Source organism: Scomber scombrus, chromosome 6 (genome assembly GCF_963691925.1).
Source record: "Scomber scombrus chromosome 6, fScoSco1.1, whole genome shotgun sequence".
NCBI classification, from domain to species: domain Eukaryota; kingdom Metazoa; phylum Chordata; class Actinopteri; order Scombriformes; family Scombridae; genus Scomber; species Scomber scombrus.
This window is the reverse complement of record NC_084975.1, coordinates 22,338,140-22,358,452: the sequence shown is the minus strand read 5'-3', so window position 1 is coordinate 22,358,452 and position 20,313 is coordinate 22,338,140. Positions and strand designations below refer to the sequence as shown.

General features: G+C 40.2%; 1 protein-coding gene across 1 annotated transcript; it reads right to left on the bottom strand.

Moving 5' to 3' along the window:
* Positions 1–48: 48 nt before the first annotated feature.
* Positions 49–14,472, bottom strand: LOC133982478 (FYVE, RhoGEF and PH domain-containing protein 6-like). The gene is made up of 21 exons (XM_062421531.1): positions 14,381–14,472; positions 11,274–13,280; positions 8,970–9,133; positions 8,358–8,425; positions 7,848–7,878; positions 5,194–5,345; positions 4,218–4,374; positions 3,987–4,074; positions 3,428–3,478; positions 3,271–3,329; positions 3,105–3,176; positions 2,375–2,443; positions 1,877–1,960; positions 1,705–1,784; positions 1,464–1,566; positions 1,186–1,332; positions 977–1,079; positions 716–810; positions 503–631; positions 273–412; positions 49–183 (listed from the first exon to the last, which is right to left on the bottom strand). Exons 1-21 carry the CDS (start codon positions 14,391–14,393, stop codon positions 147–149), a joined length of 3,849 nt encoding a protein of 1,282 aa, XP_062277515.1. The 5' UTR covers positions 14,394–14,472; the 3' UTR covers positions 49–146.
* Positions 14,473–20,313: the final 5,841 nt, after the last annotated feature.

Here is a 20,313-nt window from a genome sequence, read left to right as displayed (position 1 = left end):
ACAAAATATATTTCAATTTCATTTCATTTCATCTAAAATGGTGTCTCTGGACATTTTTGCAGAATTCAGAGCGCACTGAGGTACATTTTAAGACAAGAACGAAGAGGTATTGCATGTTGAACAACTTCACATGCCGTCAACAGATATTAAAGCACTGTAGCTTCTTTGAATGAGTCAATCCATCTGTTCAAAAAGAAAATATTATTAATTATTTGTATTATTATTGCTGTCACCATATGCCATAATGAGTGGTGTGCATCTTTATACTGTACCTTTGGGCAGTTTGGACATCATCAGCTTTAAAAATGTAGTAAAATGTGTTTTTGTGGTAAAGCTTGAACTGTAACTTCTGTGATGAATCCACTTTCAACATGAATCCTAAAAGGGGCTGGCTCTCTAAAGCTGCAACATCCTGCATGAAGACACAATAAAAGACAGGTGTTCTATCATTTTATAACATGACACCTGGCTTATATTGATTGGTACAGGTTGGAGGCCTTACCTCACTCGCAGCGTAGGTGTATAGGACCTTGTCTTTGATCACAAACCACAACCTCTTCCCCTGCTTTTTATTGCGCTTTGACCTCTGCAAATACCCACTCATAGAGGAGTTGTCTGTGTTTGCTGTCACCTGAAGAAGTAAAACGTGTTTGATTATATATCTGGTCGTTTGTTAACAACACTGCATCCTGATCAGGACAAAAACAACAATCACCTCTTTGAGGGCCGCAGGTATCCTCTTCTGCCTCCTGGAGAAAGCAAAGGTAGCTCTGCTGCCAGGGGATATAGCTGTGGACACGGCTTGTTCAGCTGGTGAACAGAAATGTGCAACATGTAGTAGTTTAATCAGACACAAAATTCAGATAACACAAGGTGCGTCTGTGTGTAATCCACACAGACGTTTGTGTTTGAACATGACGGTATGTTGGGATCAGATTGTTGGGAACAATGGAAGGAAGACTTCCAGCAGACTTACTTTTCTGCTGCAGAACAGGGAAACACTGGTCACAGACTCGTGCCAACTGGTTCTTAAGGTATTCAAGGCAGTGTTTGTTTGAGGAACAAGACTGGCACACCACCTGGTGGGATGATAAGTTGTTAGTTGTTTTTCGCAACTTTCATTTTTCAGTAATTATATTTGGTTTTAAAAGGAGAGTTAATTCTGACCACTTTTTATCACCTCACCTTTCCACATGCTCGGCAGTGATGTCGCCTCCACGTCAGGGTGAACTCACAGGTGCAGATCATGCACATTGTGGTCCGTGGGTCAGGGATCCATATAGGGGCTTTGGATCCCAAAGGAGCACCATCACCACTACCCCTCAGTTCTACCTGAATATAAGAAAACAGGGGTTAAATATCATTGCTCATACATACACTATATAATACACTTGTATAACACAGGCTCATATACTGCAAACAGGAAATGTATAACTACAACATTTTTTAGGTTGCAATCTTACCTCCTCTGGAGTCTTGCCAGATATGAAACTGATTTTCTTCCTGGTGTAGTCATTGATTGCTGTAGAAATGGCCTCAAGCCATTCATCTCTCTCTGTGGCTGAACTGCTGTAAGAGAAACAAAGTGTGTCTAAACTCCTACACAGTATTCAAAACACAGTGTGACTATTATGAAATGAATTATGAAACAACACCTTTTTTCTTTTTAATTACCAAGAGATATCTTTTGTCTCTGACCCTTACCTTGCAGAGAGAATGAAGGAGCGCTCCACACTCTCGATGTTCAGCTCATTCTGATAGGCCTCTTGGCTTGGTTTGCTAACCTGTAATTATTTTCATTGTTAGCAGCATATAACCCAATTTTGTAATAATATCCATGTGAAATAATGGGGCAAAAAAGAAGACAACTCCTTACCTTCATCCCAGCCAGAGATAGCATGTTGTTTAGCTTGTACTGGCCTGATTGAACAGGAGTGGTGTAGAGCAATGTGTCGTTAAACTAAAGGAGAAATGACAAAGATAAATCATTTCCATTCTTTTATTTCTTTTAAGTCTGACATTACTCATTACTAAAACTTAAAGAGAACAGCTCACTGAGATTAAGGTAAAAATACATAATTTTTTTGGTTTGATTAATCTCCATCATACTTCTACAGGCTCAATCACCTTTGTACTTAAACATATACATTGGGATTTGACCATATAATGTCTTAGAAAACAAAGCATTAACTAAAAAAGCAAACCAGATTCACACTCTCTTCAGGCCTGCATCTGATTACAGTAAAAAACCCTAAGAGATACATTTTGGACTAACTGCAGGTGAGGCAGATGACACAGTATGATCACAATATCGCCATGATCAGGATATAAACAGGTTGAAATAAGAGAAGGAAGCGATAAGCGTGTACTGTACCAGGAAGAACATTCTGGGCTGCATGACCTTCCTGGACAGCTTCATCAGGACGCCCTCTTTCAGGAAGATCTGAGAAACAAAAATGTCATGAGAACAATTTAATCAAGTTTGTTATTTCACTTTCACATTCGACTGTTTTTATGAGCGTGATGGCAGTATGCTGATTTTAAAAGAAAAAAATGAATAAAAATAAAGCGCCATATAACTTGATGAAGGTAGTAACAAATAAATTGCATTTCTAAAATGACATGTTTATGTAATAAAGTCTAATTTATGTTTATGTTCAATTATTTTGTGTTTCAAAGTAGGGCTGTAACAAGGAATTACTTTAATTATCAATTGGTTTGTACTATAAAATGGCAGAAAATGGTGAAAAATGTCAATCCATGTTTCTCAAAGCCCAAGATGGCACCTAAAATGTTATGTTTTACAGGCCACATCTCAAAGATATTCAATTTACTATTACAGAGGACTACAACTACTACTATCCACATGTAGAACCAGAAAATGGTAGTATTTTCTTTAAAAAAATATTTTAAACTATTAATAGGTTATCATTAATAGGTTGACTAATTGATTAATCAACTAATCATTGCAATGTTTAGTGAAATTAAAACCATTATGTGTAAAAATCTGAACATTGTCTTGTGGTTGTATATATATAGTGGATTTAATATAAAGACAATATAATAACACATACAACTCCAAGCAACATCTAAAAAGGCCTCACCCTGCCGGGCTGGACAATCTCATGGTGGCCATTGAGACTGCACTGCACCTGAATCAGTTTCTGGAAGTTATCCTGATAGAAAAAAGGAGACATGAGCAACCTATATGAAGCAATATCAACATGTTCAAATAATTAACCTGATTGTTGAATATTAATTGGCTCTTACCCCTTGTTTCATGATGTCATTGGCATGATTGGCCACTTCTTTCACTATACCAAGAGCAGCTAAGCGGAACAACATATGTAAAGGTGTCACATAAATGATACATGTATGATATACATTTCTATTACACTACACAGATGTAAAATGCCTCTTGGTTTACCTTGTGTGTCCTTGTAATCATCTGAGTCGTCAGACAAGTTTTTTAGATAGTCTGAAACATGATTACAAACATGTCAGGGTCAACAGTCTAACAAAACCAGTCAAAACTGCTAATATACTATGTAACAAGTGCTCAGTGTTGGGTAGTAAATTCTTGGAATGTAATCTGAAATTAAAACCTTGGATAAAAAGGTCTACAGGTGCTTACATAATACGATTATACAAGAGTGACATGAGGAACATTCTTCACATTTTGGCACCGAGTGAGCGACCCTGATCCATTAGACTCATGGAACGGTAAGCTCACTCATGTTAGAGCTCATGTTATGTCACCAAATCTGATTTAGGCTGCACTTCAAAAATCTTATTATATGAGGATTGAAGAGGCAAGACAGAAATTCCAAACAATGTTCTTATTATGGACAGCAGAGGGCAGCATGATGCCTACAATGACACATCACAGCTTTGTCAAACTGGATTTAGGAGCCCACTGAATATGAACTTGATTTTTCATGGTGAATAAATGTAATGCTGTGGATACAACTCTTCTTTAGATGTACCTGTGAGCAGCAGCTGATACTGAGGTATCCTCTGAACTGGCTTTAGTAGGTAATGCTTCAGAGCCAAGTTGGCACAGCGTGGACTAGCCTGAGAAGAATAAATTTACATTCACAATTTTTAGAAATAAACTCACATATAAATCTTGTTCACATGCATAAACAATTGGAAACTCATTGACCCAGAAACTCAACCCTACAGACAGAGAAAACAGGTTGGACAAGCCTCATTACCTCAAATTCCCGTACCACTGCGCTGAATGCTGGGTTCTTCTTACTCTGCTCTTCCAGTAGAGCCACATTCTTGTCATACTCTCGGATGTAAGTAGAGTACATCTTTAGGTAGGGGCCTTTCTTCAGGAATATGTCTGCCAGCTGGGCATTGTCATCCCTGTCAACAAAAGAAAGCAGAATGTGATAAACTAGAAACTGTGTCACCTTCTTGAGGATGTGTGCACACTACATGTAATGCCTCTGGAAAATCTGATGTGTTCAGGATTGTGGTTTAAGTATGTTAGAGGGGGACAATAGTACGAAGACACCAGGACATTACACCCATAGGTGAATGTTGAAAATCTAATGTAAAATATAAAGTATATAAAAATACTTTGTCTTGAACAACGTTTTGGAACCTGGCTGCAGGGATTTGCACACATTCAGCCACAAGTACATTAGTGATTTAGGGCACTGATGTTGACTAATAAGGCCTGACAGTTGGTGGTCTGCTTCATCCCAATTGTACTGAGGTACGGTAAGGTAAGGTAATTCTTTATTGTCATTTTGCATGGTATTTACAAAAAATACACAGGCTGAAACGAATTGTTGTTTCTCACCAGCTTCAGCTTCTTTAGCAGCAGTCCTCTCATGGAGAGGGGTTGATGTGAGTGTGTGTGCTTGGTGCGTGGGGATGGGGAGGGGTCAAGTTCTTAATAACAAACCCAGAAAGTTATTTTGTTATGGACTTATGGACTGCTCAGGTTAAAGCAACTGGCACAAAGTTAGAAGCCCATAATAGTCTAAAATCATTGTCAATAAATCATATAAAGAAAGTCTCTTACTAACACTATACAAAAATGTGAAGAGACCTGTGTCCACATCCTTTTGGCCATGTATTGCAGGTGCATACACTGTTGTTTGATCCAGTAAATGTAATCAATACACTCATATAAATGTAAAAAACAAAAAATGCAAAACTTCGTTGTGCGGGTACCATTTGGCCACTCTGAGCTGCAGCTCTCGGAGCAGGTCTTGGTTGAGTTCATAGAGCTGGGGGAGGTAGTACAGGATCTGGTTGAGAAGACGCTCCTCAATTACAGGCTTCCCACTCTGACGGGATGCTTTGGACACTGCCTCACGGAAGTCCTATAGTCCAGATAGTCAGACAGATTGGACTGAGATGGTCAAAAACAGAAAGACATGTCTGACTGACAGGAACAACCTGGTGTTTGTCAAATATAGTATTTTCTTAACTGTTATTGTTGAACTGGTTTTCTTTGCATCTTTTTGAAAATCACATTAGTCTCCCCGTCTTGACTCTCTTTGTTCTGCCTTGCAAAATGTGTAACATGGTCCCAAAAAAAAAAAATAGCACAGCAAATTGGCCAAGTTCAAGGAACCAGAAGTAGAGAAGATAAAAACAGAAACAATGCTGTCACATGAGCTACGCATAAGTAACTTGAAACATTTGCTTATTTCCAGTATACCATGAATCAGAGCCTTAGGATGATGTTTCTGCTTCTTTTTCTGATGATGTGGAACTTTTTTGGTGGTTTATGGAGACACGAGGCAAATAAAACTGCTTACAGACGGAGTACCCAGTAGAGAGCTCCTGTGGTTAACATGTTTGATCTCCTCCTGCTACGACAGCTGACAGTGAGGGAATGGGCCACATGGAAAGGATTTGGCAGGGAATTAGAAAAAATATGGATGTTTCATGAGATAAGAAAAAGATAGAATCATCAATCAGTGAATATTCTTTTGATGATAATAAAGTGGCCACAATTAGCACCAGGGCTGACAAGAAGCTGTGATGCTTCAGTTTGGTTTTCATGTTTTGTGTATTAGAAAATATGTAAATGTTTAACTCTGTTCTTCTTTTCCTCCATTGGAAGCTCATCAGATAGACAAACAATGCCTTTTCATTATCATCTGTTTTTGGGAAGTTGATATTTTGGAGACAATGGGTTTTCACCTGACAGCAACACAACATGCAAAACATAACACAAGCATTGCTAAAAATATGGCTCAGCTGATAACTTTGATAAAAAAACATTCATTAAAATCATTAATGATAACACAACAACCCATGTTGTTGTGTTATCATTAATCAGTTTGTGGAAAGCTGGCTGAGTTCCTGGTGGAGACGAACAAATAATAAGTCACCTACATTCTTTTGAATCATGTTATGACTGTTTCTCATTACTGAACCTGGTGCCTCTACAGTCCACAGAGACCAGCGTACTTCCTGTCTGTGCTCTTAGTCATTGCTAATGACTCATGATAATTTCATGATCTTGTGACTGTACTCATCTTTGTATGAAAACAGTGATATGAAAGGCTTTATGTGGTTATCAGGATATTGTACTTTAGGCCTACCTGCTTGTGTTTTTAGATTTTTACTGTAGTTTTTTTTTAGGTGAATGGCCTTGCTCCTTCTGGCAGGGGGACTGCCATTGGAAACTAGCCTTTTGGCTACAATTGGGTGCATTTACATTGTTTTTCATATAAATGTTTATTAATGTACACTGTCCCTCTTGAACAAATAAAGATAACTACTAAAAATACTAAAGGTTGGAGTATATAAAAGTGAATCACATAGGAGTTTAAATTTCCAGTAAAGTACTTTAACTTTGAGGTAAACAGACAGATTGCATTACAGTATTGTTAGTCTTTCATATGTTCATATCATCCCTGTTGGTTACTTTCAGTCTGTGACCCCTGTACCTCTTTGTGTTTGCTTAATATCATCATTTTATTTTAGTTTCGGTTTTGTTGTCAATTTTGTTTTTGTTTTAATTGTCCCACCATTGTGGCTGAGTTTGTAACTGTGATTACATTTTTGTCAGTCTGATAGTAAGTCTGTCCACCACTTAAACAACTATGGGATGAATTTCCATGAGATTTTTTAGTGTCATGGTTCATACAGGATGAATCTTTTTGACTTTGGTCTTCATCTGACTTTTCATTTTTCAGTGAAAAATCTCGACATCTACTAAATGAATCAACAAAAAAATCTACAGATATTAATTATTCCCAGAGGATAATTCCTAATGATTTTGTGGATAACTGACTTCCTCTAGTGCCAGCATGAGACTGACTATTAAATAAATTGCCATGATATTTTGAACAGATATTAATTGTAAAAACTAAACTCTGGTGATCCCACATGTTATCTATAGAGCCATCATCAGTTCAAAACGTTGTCCAATACTTTGGTTTATGACAAATGATGTTGTTTCCCAAACATGTTTTGTGTGACGTACAGAGAAACCAGATCATCGTAATAATTTTGGTGGCTTCGACCTATTGCAGATTAAATTCCCTGAAACATAACACCATCCATCCACAAACTTCCAGACAAGCGTAGTGTTACTGTTAGATCACACTACTATGGAAATTGTGGGGAAAAACCAAGAGGAATGTGAGCCATGCGGGTGAGACGGGTGTACACATAGTCTTATCCTGCATGGGGTGTGCCCCAGTGGCTAGCATAATCAAACACATATGGAAATGTGGGCTCACACAGTGGACTAGCACTAGATAAAACATACAGAATAACACTTGCCTCTCATAAAGCAAACATGGAACTGTTTTTTTGTGTAAACCAAATGTAGCATTAAGGCAGTTATGTGTGTGGGTACTTACGACGTGAAGCAGTTTCAGGACATCAACAAACCTAAGTAAACAAAGAAAAGTTAAATAATGGATGAGTAAAGTAACAAATAAAGTAAAGAGTTGCTTCACCCAAAGTACAAAAACTATATTTTCTCTCTACTTTAGCCACGCTGATCACTTTAACCCCAGTATAATGGGGGTAAGTGAAATTTCATCTGTGCTTACAACACTGAAAATTTTAATTTAAAAAAATTAAACCGCTACATGTCTTCCAAAAACATTGTCCTTTATATAACACACAGGCCTTTTTGTGTGTTTTTCATTTTGTACCAAATAAATAGTCCCTATAAAGCTATTATCCAGAGTGATGGGGACATTGACTCTAGACTGAGGTGCTGAATTTCTTTTTTTGTAAATTTTAAAGGCTCTGAGTGCCAACAAAACAAAACAAACAAAACAAAACTGCATGGCTAGATACCACTAAATTTAAGTGAGATTTGTGTAAATCAATGCTTTAAGAAAATGAACAAAGACTCTTACACACTCTCAGAGCTCATGATCTCTGTAGCGATGTGGTGTATCTTGCTCTTCTTCGGTCCACTCAGCGTCTACCACAGATGCAAAAACACAGATTTACAATCTACTTAAGCAGACCTCATGATAAAAGTGTTCACAGCAAATAGGTGCTGTGCATAATACACTCACCAGCCACTGCATTAGGTGTACCTGTACAAATCTAATGTAATCCAATACAACAGCTCTGCCATAAATTCTACTTTTACAAAGCTTATACATTCTTATTTTTTGTTGACATTGTCAGAAATGTCATAATTCTACTTTATGTTTGTTACTGAGGTCGTAGTAGGTGGTGATGGTAGACTAGAGTGTATTATATGGAAAAGTGTTACTGATATTTTGTCCACTTCATTAAAATTAACATGAGGAGGGCAACTTTTCAGTGTATAATCATATAGACTCTCATCATGATCAGTGAAAATGAGGGCACACGTGTCAAAAAGAAGAACGGAAACTGTTCCCCAATGGACTATAACAAAACCATCAGACCTCCCAAAGAACAAACCCTGTGAGATAAATCCAGGAAATGTTTCCAAGCATGTCGTTGGAATAAATCTAACAGTGTCTACTCCTCACCGCACTCTCCTCTGGCTGCTCAGGTTCCCCTTTACTTGAGATGGAGCTACTATCGTCCTCGTCCTCATCTGAGGTATGTGCCATAATGTCATCATCTGAGGGCCCATCATCCAGGGGCGTCACCTCCTCATCCACAGAGCTTCTGTTAAAAAGGGAAGGATGTTAGGATCAGAGGAGATAAGAAATAGATGGTAGAGGATGGACAGACCATATTTTGCACACACAGAATCAGCTGATGGTATTTCATAAAAACACTGTTAGTGCAGCACAAAATGACACACCTTTAAACATGCACATGGCTTACGATTTGTGTAAAATTTACAAGAAAGTGAGGATGGGGGAAAGAGTTGGGTTTTGGAATAAAAACACTTGTGTCAGCATATAGTGTGAATAAGTCCAGCAGCATTCTAACATTTCCTGATCTGACAAAGTGAGTCATGAACAAGAGCACACAGGAAGGGGGGCGCTGACACAGCCGGAAAAAAACTTTTAATGATAACCATCAGCACTGTCACATAATACTAGCCTTGGTCCAGCTGCCTGCTTTTGGCCAAATTCACCCATGTCCAACATTAACAAACTCCAAAACCACAACACAAACCACTAACCATCACACATTTCACATCACACATTTTACCTTGCAGCTCTAAAATCATTACATATGAAAGGCTAAATTGAAACAGCACCAAAGAGAGACTACATATCTAAAATGCCACAACTCCCTGTGGGAGTACTAAATGTGAAACAACGGCACCTCCCTGAACAAGCTGCAAAACAAGAAATAGGCCAAGCAGCACACCGAATAAGTTAGACTCTATAGGTCTTACACATTGTGGCATGTTTACAGGGGCTGTTGCAGTTAACTGTGACTGGTCTCTGTTTGTGAGCTGCTTAACGTGTTTTTAACATGTGACTGTTGAACAGTGTAAAATGAAGAGGGCTGACACCCTAAGCCATCGAGGCAGAGTGTACAGTTACACAAACTGTAATCCTATTTTTCACCAATGCAAGCTGACTTCTGCTCACTGCTCAGCATATGGATTGTTTGCTTAAAGGAATATTACTCCCAAGAATACACACACACACAACTACTTTAATTACGTTAATTAAGCACAAATGGGGTGCCCTAGCCAAACGTATAAAGGGTCTGTTCACCCAAATAAAAAATAACATAAAATGTTAAAAATTAAAAAATAAATAATGAGCTACCTTTAGGACAATTGTATTTAGTCATACTTTTTTCCTTAGGTTTTTTGTTCCCAGGTTTTGAGCACAGAAAAAATCAACAGCAGTGTATCAATGCAGCAACAATGACCCTGTTTAGGTTAATTTAATATATTTATTTTTCAAGGCCTGTATACAAAACCCATTAAATAAGAGCTGTATTGTGCCAACTAGGCACTAATGTCCATGTGCAGTCCATGGGAAGGTAGACACTTTTACACCACTTAATCAACAGATCTCACTGGCAACAGTTTTCATAAGGACTAATTCTTATGATCAAAAGTAGTTCATATTAAAACAGCTGACAGTGAGCTGAGTGGGATATTCTGAGTAACCTGGACATTGCTTCTGGATAGACACACTGCTTTTCAAATTTAAATTTCAAAAATCTGAATGCTTTAAACACTGCATTGAGTAAATTAAACGATCTACTTACTGCTAGATACCACTGAAAGTAAATGAGAAAACATGTCTTTTTGTGATGTGGGTAAACTGACCTTTTAAGAATTGAAACACTTGCTGTTTCAGTGCTCTCTTAGCCTCAGATAAGATAAACTGCTGAGCTACGATGTCCTGGTGACACACGTCATTACACAAAAACAAGGCTCCAAATTTCTTGACAAAGACATTTTGAATTAATTACCCAAGCACACACTCTCGCCTTGTAGGCCAAAGGTTGTCAAGCAGAGCTGACTCTGTTAATAAGTTTAAAGTACTAATTTAAATAATTAATATGCAATCTAAATTATGAAGTTAATCCACAATCCATCAACACCTGAGAGGCTGTAAAGGCACGCGTGCCAGCATACGAGTCAAACTCCTCTAACAGGAAGCTGCAACAAAAGACACAGTGTTGCATGCTTCACGGCAAATGATCCAGAGTCACTCTCTGTAAATAGATTTTTACAGATTAATAGTTTTAAAAAGATACCAGTGATTTCCTGATCTTCTTTTGAAAACAAGGGCAATCACCGACAACATATTTAAAAGGTAAGATCATGATAGAGACAAGAGAATTAGAGAGACACAGACACAGTAATGAAACTATCATAATCTACCTGTCATCGTCTCCATGTCCTAGTTGGTGGCCAGAGTCTTTCTGCAGGGACATATATGGCTCCTGCTCCTCATAAATGCCATCATCATTATACATAAAACTCTCCCAGGCTGCAGGCGGTGAGGCCTGAGGCGATGCTGTCCCCACTTGCACATTCACATAGTCTGAGATCTCCTCATAATGAGGGATGTTCTCATAGTCGACAGGTTGTTCGATTCCAGGTGAAAACTCATCTCTATCCACGTTTTGCTCTACTCCAATCAGTGGGCAGGAGAATTTTCGTTGAGACCTGACATGCCCGTGGACACTCTGGGGTCTATCTTGATCACTGTCCACACACTGCTCTGTTTCATTCACAGTGCGCTCTGATGTCTGGCCTCCTTTTACTATCAGCTTAGGCAAAATCTTCACCGAGAGCTTAAAGTCCAGCAGTTTTCGGAAAGAGTTTCTCTTTTGTCCATTAGAACGAATCAGGTCTGCATCAGAGAATGACTTGGCTCTCTGTTTGCCCATGCTGGAACGAGAAGGTTTACTGGTTCCAGCTTTTAAGAGGCTTCTATTTGGTTTTTCATCTAGAGGCGAAGGAAGCTCCCTCTTCACTCTCTCCTCCAAAACACAATCCTGCATAGGAAATTCCTTCCTCTTCTCATTATTGGCTAATCTCCTCTCTTCTTTCTCCTCAGATGATTCCTTCTTCTGCAGCCATGCCATTGGGGTGCTATGTCTCTGGGGCTTCTTCGGAGCTACTTTGACCACCCCATCTTCTGCTACCACAGATGGCAGGCTGATCGCTGGCTGACTGAGCGAATAGCTGGAGGGAGGACAGTGTGTTAGATCACTGTAAACTGCCTCCTGATCATCCCTTCCTTCCCTCTCCACCTCTTCATCCTCCTTGTCAACCGATATCTCCATCTCATTGATGCTGTCCCAACCCAGGTCTTCGTCCTCCAAATCCTTTGGTGGTGTCTGAGGAGCAGAGGTTGGCGGCCTCTCAGGTGTGGACAGATACAGCTTTTTCCTGGGCGGAGGGGCTGGTGGGGCGCTAGGTTTCCTTGCAGACATAAAAAACAGTGGTTGCCTGTTTTCACTAACAGGTACGCTGACAGACAAGGATGAGCTGCCCTTCCCCTCTAATGACAACTTCAACTCTTTGACGTTCATTTCCCTCCCCTCCTGGCTTGAAATCTCTTCCCTGTCCTCCTCCACCTTTTCCTGACGGGTCAGCACAGCCTTCCTGGGTTTCCGTGGTACTGGGACAGGGATGGGCTTCCTAGAAGCTGCTGGGACTGGTTTGGGTTGGAGCACACAAGGCTTCTGCTCTGAGCCAGGAGCATCTTCCTCTGGTCCTCGCCCAGGTGCACTCAGATGTATCACATTACCATTTGCCTCATCACTCCAAGTTCTGCGAGGAAGAGACGGCCTGACCGTCACCTCAGGGCTAGAGGTATCTGTGTCTGTGCTGGGGCTTTTTTCAAAAGCAAGTGTCTCTTGGAGCGATTTATGGTTTGTGAGGTGGGTATTGGATGAAGTAGTATTCATCACTTGGCAATTAGCACTGTCCATCTTCTCTCTGCCGTTCTCCAAAGTGCCTCGAGATGTAGGCATAGCCTTTCTGTTCTCTGCAGTTTTACCCCTCTGTGAGGTTTTCAAGTCTTTCTCAATTTTGTCTGTGAGTGCTGTGTTCTTGATGCACAGGCAGTTCTCCTGGCTACACAGACAAATAGGAATAATATAATCCCAATCTGGCTTTTTGTTCTCTTGCTGTATTCCATTTTGGGAGTTAAGGAGACCAATGGTCCGTGGGGTTTCTGTTACAGGTGTTTGGTGCAGGCTCTTTGAAGCGAGGGGTTTGGACTCCACAGCACTGAGTTTGGAGAGGCAGGGTTTGGGGGCCAGTACTGGTTTAACCCTCCTCGGTGTGCCAGGCGATGGGTGCGAGAGGCCATCTCTTCTGGGGGTTGAGGGAGAAAGCCCTGGTCTCTGGGGCTGGACTAACTTTGGTTTAGGGGCCAGGGGTGGCTTGTGCATGCCTGAGGAGAGAGAAACAAAAGATAGACAGTAGAAGTTCAGATCAGATGTAAAAAAGCAAGCTGTAAGACTAATTTGACACCACAGAAAGCATGTTCTGAATTGCAGAATGACATATTCAATGCATTTGTAGACATATGACAGATGTTGCCTTAATGGGAGTTCACTCTTTAACTCTTAAAATCTGCTTGGCACCACTGATCCTAACCTAGTGACAGCTTAGTGTAAAACTGCCATAAAGCACTAAACCACTTCTCAGGGGGGGTTGAAGTATCACATGGCTTTTGTTTTCCACTGCACACAACAGCACAATAATCCGGCAATAATAAACAGGCAGTGGAGGAGGGATGGTAAAATGAAGAGTGGGGGTGCAGGGGCTAGAAAAAAGTCGTGCAAACTGGTAGATCTGGCTGAACTGGTGTCCTAATTTTTTCTGTGACAGACAAATTAGTAGCTTGCTGAGGATTGTTGTTGTATTTTTCCCCTAGTGAATCACACATCCCCCCTATTCAGCAAGTTTGACCACAGTTTGACAGACAACACATCTCCAAAACAAAAAACAATACTTTAATTTGTAGATTCTGGGCACAATAAACCATTAACTGAAGGACTAAAATATGAGCGAGTTATGCTCTAAATCAGTGGTTCTTAAAGTGGGGTCCAGAGACCCCCTAAGGGGGTTTGCTGAGAGTCCCCAGCAAAAAGGGGAGTGATTGAATTTCACCTTATTTCTATCCATAAGTAACACAATGACAGAGTATCTATGGCTATTTTGGTCATGGGTTTCATACACTTTATGTAATAAAACATAAAAATCTTATCAGAGGTAGGTTCACGGGACAACATTTTTATCAAATGGGGATCCGTGATCTAATTTGTGTCAGTTTAAGGAGTCCTTGACGTGAAAAGGTTTGAGAACAACTGCTATAAATGAGTGACACAGGTAAAATGACAGGACATATTAACCTGAATTGACATAATACATCTAAAACAGTACACGCTTTATTGGCGCATTTAAAGTACTTGTTCAGTAGTGAATACAAAGCCAGTTAAGAAACTTCAACAAGAGAAATCTGCGAGCAATGAGAGTCCAGTCGCTTACCTGAGTTCATCATTCCTTGACTCCGTTTCGTCCACTCTTTATAAATCAGTGCAGCGGAAACAAACCATCCTTTATATCCGGATACACAGAAAGCCGTCGACTCAACATAAGTTACTTGTCAAAATCGACATTTTTTCGCTTTGTTGGAGCAACTCTGCGATCCTGCCGCAAACACTTTATCCTCTCACTAGAGCTGCACTGGCTGCCAGCGATACACCACCGAGTTTCCTCTTTTGTTTCCACAAACAATCCACTAGAGGTCCTCAAGAGCCACAAACAGAAAAGAAAAAAAAAGAAAAAGAGCCACAAACAGGCAGAATCAATGTAAGAAAAACTAAGTGTAGCTGTATTTTAGGGCTACATTAATTAAGTCTGGCTTAGTCTGTAAAATCCTGAATACTTTGGCAAGATGTTAAGTTATCACTATGTAAACTACTACTATCTGCTCCCAATTATCAATATTTCTACCTAAATTACATTAAGACTTCGTGACTATTCATCTTTACACAGGGATTTTCCACAGTGCATTATCTTTCCACATACATCATCATCATTGCTAAAATTAACACCTTATTACTAAGAACCAGAAATGTGAGTGGGAGCCAGCTGATGCTTTGCAAGTTATATTTGAGGTACCATTGAGGAAGTAAAACTCAAAATACATAATTTATCTGCAGCGCTTTCATCATGCTGTCACTTTGTCACCAGGTCAGCGGTTTTAACCCCATCTGACAGGAAGGAAGACGGATGCATCACAACAGTCACGGTGAGGCCGTGAGCGCATTATATTAAAAAGAAGACCACATAACTGAAAGTGTTTTTTTATTAAATCTGTTCATGTTTACTGAAAATATTACCACATATTTCCGGGGTATCTCTTATTTATGTAAAAGTCCATCATTCAGAGAACAATGAAACATCAGCAGTCACTGATTATCTTTGATGATGGATCTTTTGCCCTGATGCACACAGTGCTTCCTACTGCCAGAAGATAAAAAGCATTTTCCATCTCAGTTATAGGACTAATTCCTGGTGCCAACCTGCAGCCTAAGCAAAGGTTTCTGCAGTTTTATTGCAAATTAACTTAAGTGTTAACCCACAGTTGATGCGTTTTGGAGACTTTGTTTCTGAAATTAACACAAGTGGACTGATGCAGATAAAATCACCCAATGAGAACATATTTAGTGCATGATAACAGGAACATGAGGAAATGCAGGAGTCTTTTTCGGTTTGATAGAAAAATCTCTCTGTCGTTGGTGTGATGCTTCAGGAACTTGATTGTTTCTTCTGTTCATAGAAAAAAAATGTTACACACAAATTTAGTCAGATAAAGAAAATAGAAACAGATAAGCTAAAAACAGAAAGATTTATTTATTTATTATTAATTTTAAATATTACGTCAGTCACATACGTGTCATTGGCCTTTTCCATTTCCACTAAAGCAGACAATGTTGTGTCATCTCTGGTTAGTGTTGCATCTTGTGAGATGGGTGCATCAGTGGCTGCAGGGATATTCACTGTATCACTGCGAGTAAAGGACAGAAAATATAAGCAGAGTCTGCGGTTTAAACTTAATTAAATCATTTTCCTCATTTCTAAAATGTTTATTAGTAAAAGAATTAACCTGTGCTTTATTTGTAGTTACAAATTCCACGATGACCCTTGACAATAATTTTCATTTCATTCTGTGTCACTTCACACAACTCACATGGTTAGTAGACTACTGTAAATAAGATGTGCACTGGGTATGGTGCAGTAGTACCTGAACTTGTAGTCTGAAGGGAGGCTCAGACCTAATCTGTAGTCTCCCCTGGTTCTGGAGATTTGCTTTTGAAGGTCCCTGACTGAACAGCTGTGACCACTGCATATGTAGCCAACAAACAGCAACTTCCCTCTGATGTACATCTGCCACATTAACAAGGAGAATTTACATTATATGTGTGGAAAATTGGGAAACATGATTCACATACTGATTGATTTCACATCAGAGGAACCTACAGTGTGTGAACTCAGTATCCTGTCAATCATAATGGCTGCTCTTTCTGATTTCTGAGTAACACCTCTGGGCCTTTAAGTGCAAACACAGTTCCATGTCACAGTTATTCTTGTAGTTTCAGTTTGATTTATGGACTGAAGGAGGGATTTTCATCTTACTGCAAAAATCAGTGGAGCAGCTGTCATGACTTTGGGCAGCGCTTAAAATTAAAGCTCCCTTTTGTAATTAAGAGGTGCCATCCCTCACTGCTTGTCAGCCTACAGTACCTTTATAATAAATGACTGGGATGGTTGGAGAGGACAGCATCTTACTATAGTCCTCCTCAGCCCATCCCCCAACTGCTATCGCCTCCGTGCTTTAGTCGAGCACTGCTGCCACCCAGTGGGATCCCTGGAAACATGCAGTGTGCAGAGGATGTAGCCTTTGGCCAACGCTGCAGTGGGTTTACTGACCAGGATCATCCCAGGAGCAGCATTGTGCCGTTGCTGCAGCAGGATGTTCTCGACTCCACAGCTGCTTTTCCCTGTTGACGTCTCATATCTCACCAGGCGAAATGAGTCCATCTGGCACTGGATTTGAAAAAACAAGAAAAACAGTTACCAAAAATGCACACAATAGCATGCTGACTATAGGGTGCATTTCACTGACTCTTTGTTTTGTAGCCTATGCAAAGCTTTGTTGTCCTTGTAAAATGTGCATCAGTATCCAGACAATCCCTGCACACTTGATAATTAATCTGGATGTTATTTTTAACTGATATAATGAATAAGTAATGCACACATTGAGACAAACTGGGTATCATATATACATATGGTTGAATGTGTTTATCACATACAGTGATATGTGACGTGAACAAAATAGCAGACAATTGCTGCTTTTAGCATTATATAAAGACAGCATTTACACCTGAGTGCAGGGCATTGTTCTGTGCTTGTTCCTCCTCTTGTAAAGATGCTCCAGCGCATCTTGGTGGGGTGCTGAGTGTGTATTGATGGGTTGGCATTGTGGAGTCACACACACCACCAGAATCTGTTGACTGTGTGGAGGCTGGCCCATGACGAAGGCATCGTACTCCAGGTCTGTTACCACTGGCATCACTGTAGTGCTGCAGCAACACCGCCTCCGCCCCCCCTCCCCCAGCATGGCAGCTCTCAGCAGAGGAGGGCACACTGTGAGGGGGATGGACGGGGTGAACGACGACTGGGCTGGACAGCGGGTGATAGCGGATAGTCCAGACAACTCTGGATTGTTTGGAATAATCACTGACCTGGGAGGGTGAGGTGGATTGTGAAGCTGTCACTGTAAATAAGGCTTTTATGGACTGCAGTAAACAATAATGTTTGAATGAGTTGTGGCGCCTGTCAGTGATACAAGTGGATCTTACTCCAGTTTGATGTTGCCATGAATTTGAAGGGGTCCAATTTGTGTGACACAGGACTCCTCCTTTGCTCGCTTTTTAGACGTCCTGGCAACAAAAATGTCAAACAGTGAAACGACCCCCTATTAGGTCTTACATAATGCATCATACAACCATAGAAAACCCATAAAAAACTCAAGCACATCAAACTGGTAATTAAACTGCCTGTTTTATCATTATTACAAAATAATTGGTTTCTGTTTAAAGATAGATAGATACACAAATACTATCCTATATCTATCTACTATCTTATATCCTAAAATATCCATAATGCCATTCTTTTGTTTCACATTTTCTGCCTGTCTTCCGCTTGTCGTTCATGCCCACGGTTTATATCGCTTCTGTTAAAAGTTTAAAGTCCCCAATCCCTGGCATGGTACCCCTTTAAAGGAATATGTCAACATTTTGGGAAATGTACTTATTAGCTTTCTTGCCAAAAGTTAGAAAATTGATACCACTCTCATATCTCTCATGTCTGATAAATACAAAGGTGGAGCCACGGGACACTTAGCAGGGGGAAACGGGGAACCTCTTAAGTTCACAAATTAACTATTACATCTCGTTTGTCTGAAGTATAAAAATGACAATATGTAGTTTTATGGATGATTATGTGCTGGACTATTTCTTTCAGAAGGTCCCCTAAAGCCAAAACGTTTTAATTAGAGCTATGCTAGCAGTTTCCCCATATGTTTCCAGTCTTTAAGCTAAGCTAACTTAACCATCTCCTAGCTCCAGCTTCATATCTGACAGACAGATATGAGAGTGCTATCACTTTTTCTCATCTAAAAAGTGTTAGAAAGAAAACAATCATTGGTCAGAAAATGTCAAACTATTCCTTTAACATTTTTTTTTTTACTCTAAAGACCTTAAATGTTGACACAGGACTTTCCTCAAACATCCTGGTCCTACAGTAACTGAGCACAGTGTGCACCTTGGCAGCTTGACTGAGGAGTCCATTGGTCTCTCTGCTGGTGGTCTCTCTGCAGTGGTCTCTCTGTGCAGCTCCTGTAGCTCACTCCTACTCTCCTCTTGCTGGACAGGCTCAGCATCTGCACATTCAGGTGGGTTCAGGGAGGGCAGAGTAGCTAACTGTACCTCTTTCCTCAGCCTGGTCCTCAGTGGGGCATCTGGCATCCGCTTCGTGTCAGGATACTTGATACCTGAAGGAGAGAAAAAGGTCAATCAGAAATGCACAGAGACAGTGAGTGACACAAGTGACCGTGAACAAGATCCTGATGGAACTATTCAATAATGTTGAGTTTGCAGGATGAGGTGATACTGTAACTTTTTGCTTCATTCAACTACTTGAAACAACCTTAGCAGGTCAGATTAGCTCAGAGTTACTTTTATTTTCACTGCAAATTTCACCATGAAGTGTATTAGTTTGATCACATATTTCAATAAAGCTTGAAAGGCTGTGTTCACATGCTCAGAGCTGGTACATACCAATAGCCACACGATAATAGTCCAGCCAGTCATCAAGGGCCTTTCGTGCTCTCTGTTGAAGTCTCTTCAGATCCCTGCCAGCATGCCCTCCTCTTCTCCACTGTGCTGATGGCTCCTCCAGCCCCTCCACCTCTCTAACCATCTGGAAGACATCCTGGGAGCACACAGACACCTGCCAAACATCATTATACGCATGGTAGCTTATATGATATAGAACAACATAAGACATTTAGCATGCTTCTCTGTGCAAATGGACTCAATGAAGGCATCTGCAGAACTGTTAGATGCTCCAGATTTTAGTCTTTCTTGACATCAAAACATCTGATCGTCAAAAGAACAGTCTAGAACTGGCCTGATGTCATTAAAGTCCTTATCCTTAAAACACTCAAACATTAATATCATAAAAAGTCTCTTACAGGCGTTAGTGTCAGGTTCCTCCTGCTTTCTATGACCACAACAGGGGATTTCACATTCCTTGTCTGCAGGTCTTGAGCAGTATCAGAGGTGAACTTCCCATCTGTCTGCAAACAAGTCTGCCAAAGCAAAGCAGCATTGTTTATCAAAAATCTTTTAGCTTGTTTTTGTCATCTATTAGACAGTCTCATTCTCACCATTTCCTTTGATGGATTCATGTTAGACAGAGCAGAAAGAGGGAGTTGAACACTTTCATCGTCACACCTGAAGCTGAGCATAGCAGAAGTTCCACTGAGCAACAGCACAGAGATCAGATCTGACAGCTGTAGCAGCCAAAAAGACAAATTTACAGGTTACTTTAAAATGGCAACAATCTTGAAAAAATAAGTTTCAGTATTCTGAGCGCGCATAAACTGTGCTGAATTCATCCATGGCCATCTAATCTGCATGCAGTGAACGCGCTCTAAAACAAAGCCAGCAGCCATGACGAAAGATGAATCTCTTGAGTAGGTCATGCGTCATACCCGACATCTCCTGCCTAAATGTGACATTTCCCACACGTACATCTTACATACATCTCACATGACAGGTGCGCCTCAGATCTTTAGTCCTACTGACTAAGCTTGTCACTAAATATCTTTCTTGTCTGGAGATTACCTC

Excerpts from the sequence above, each read along its gene's own strand:
- LOC133982478 (XM_062421531.1), bottom strand. Across the intron at positions 8,426-8,969 it reads AGCAGCCAGAGGAGAGTGCG|ACGCTGAGTGGACCGAAGAA; the intron begins GTGAGGAGTAGA and ends CATCTGTGGTAG. Across the intron at positions 1,961-2,374 it reads AGCCCAGAATGTTCTTCCTG|TTTAACGACACATTGCTCTA; the intron begins GTACAGTACACG and ends TTTCTCCTTTAG.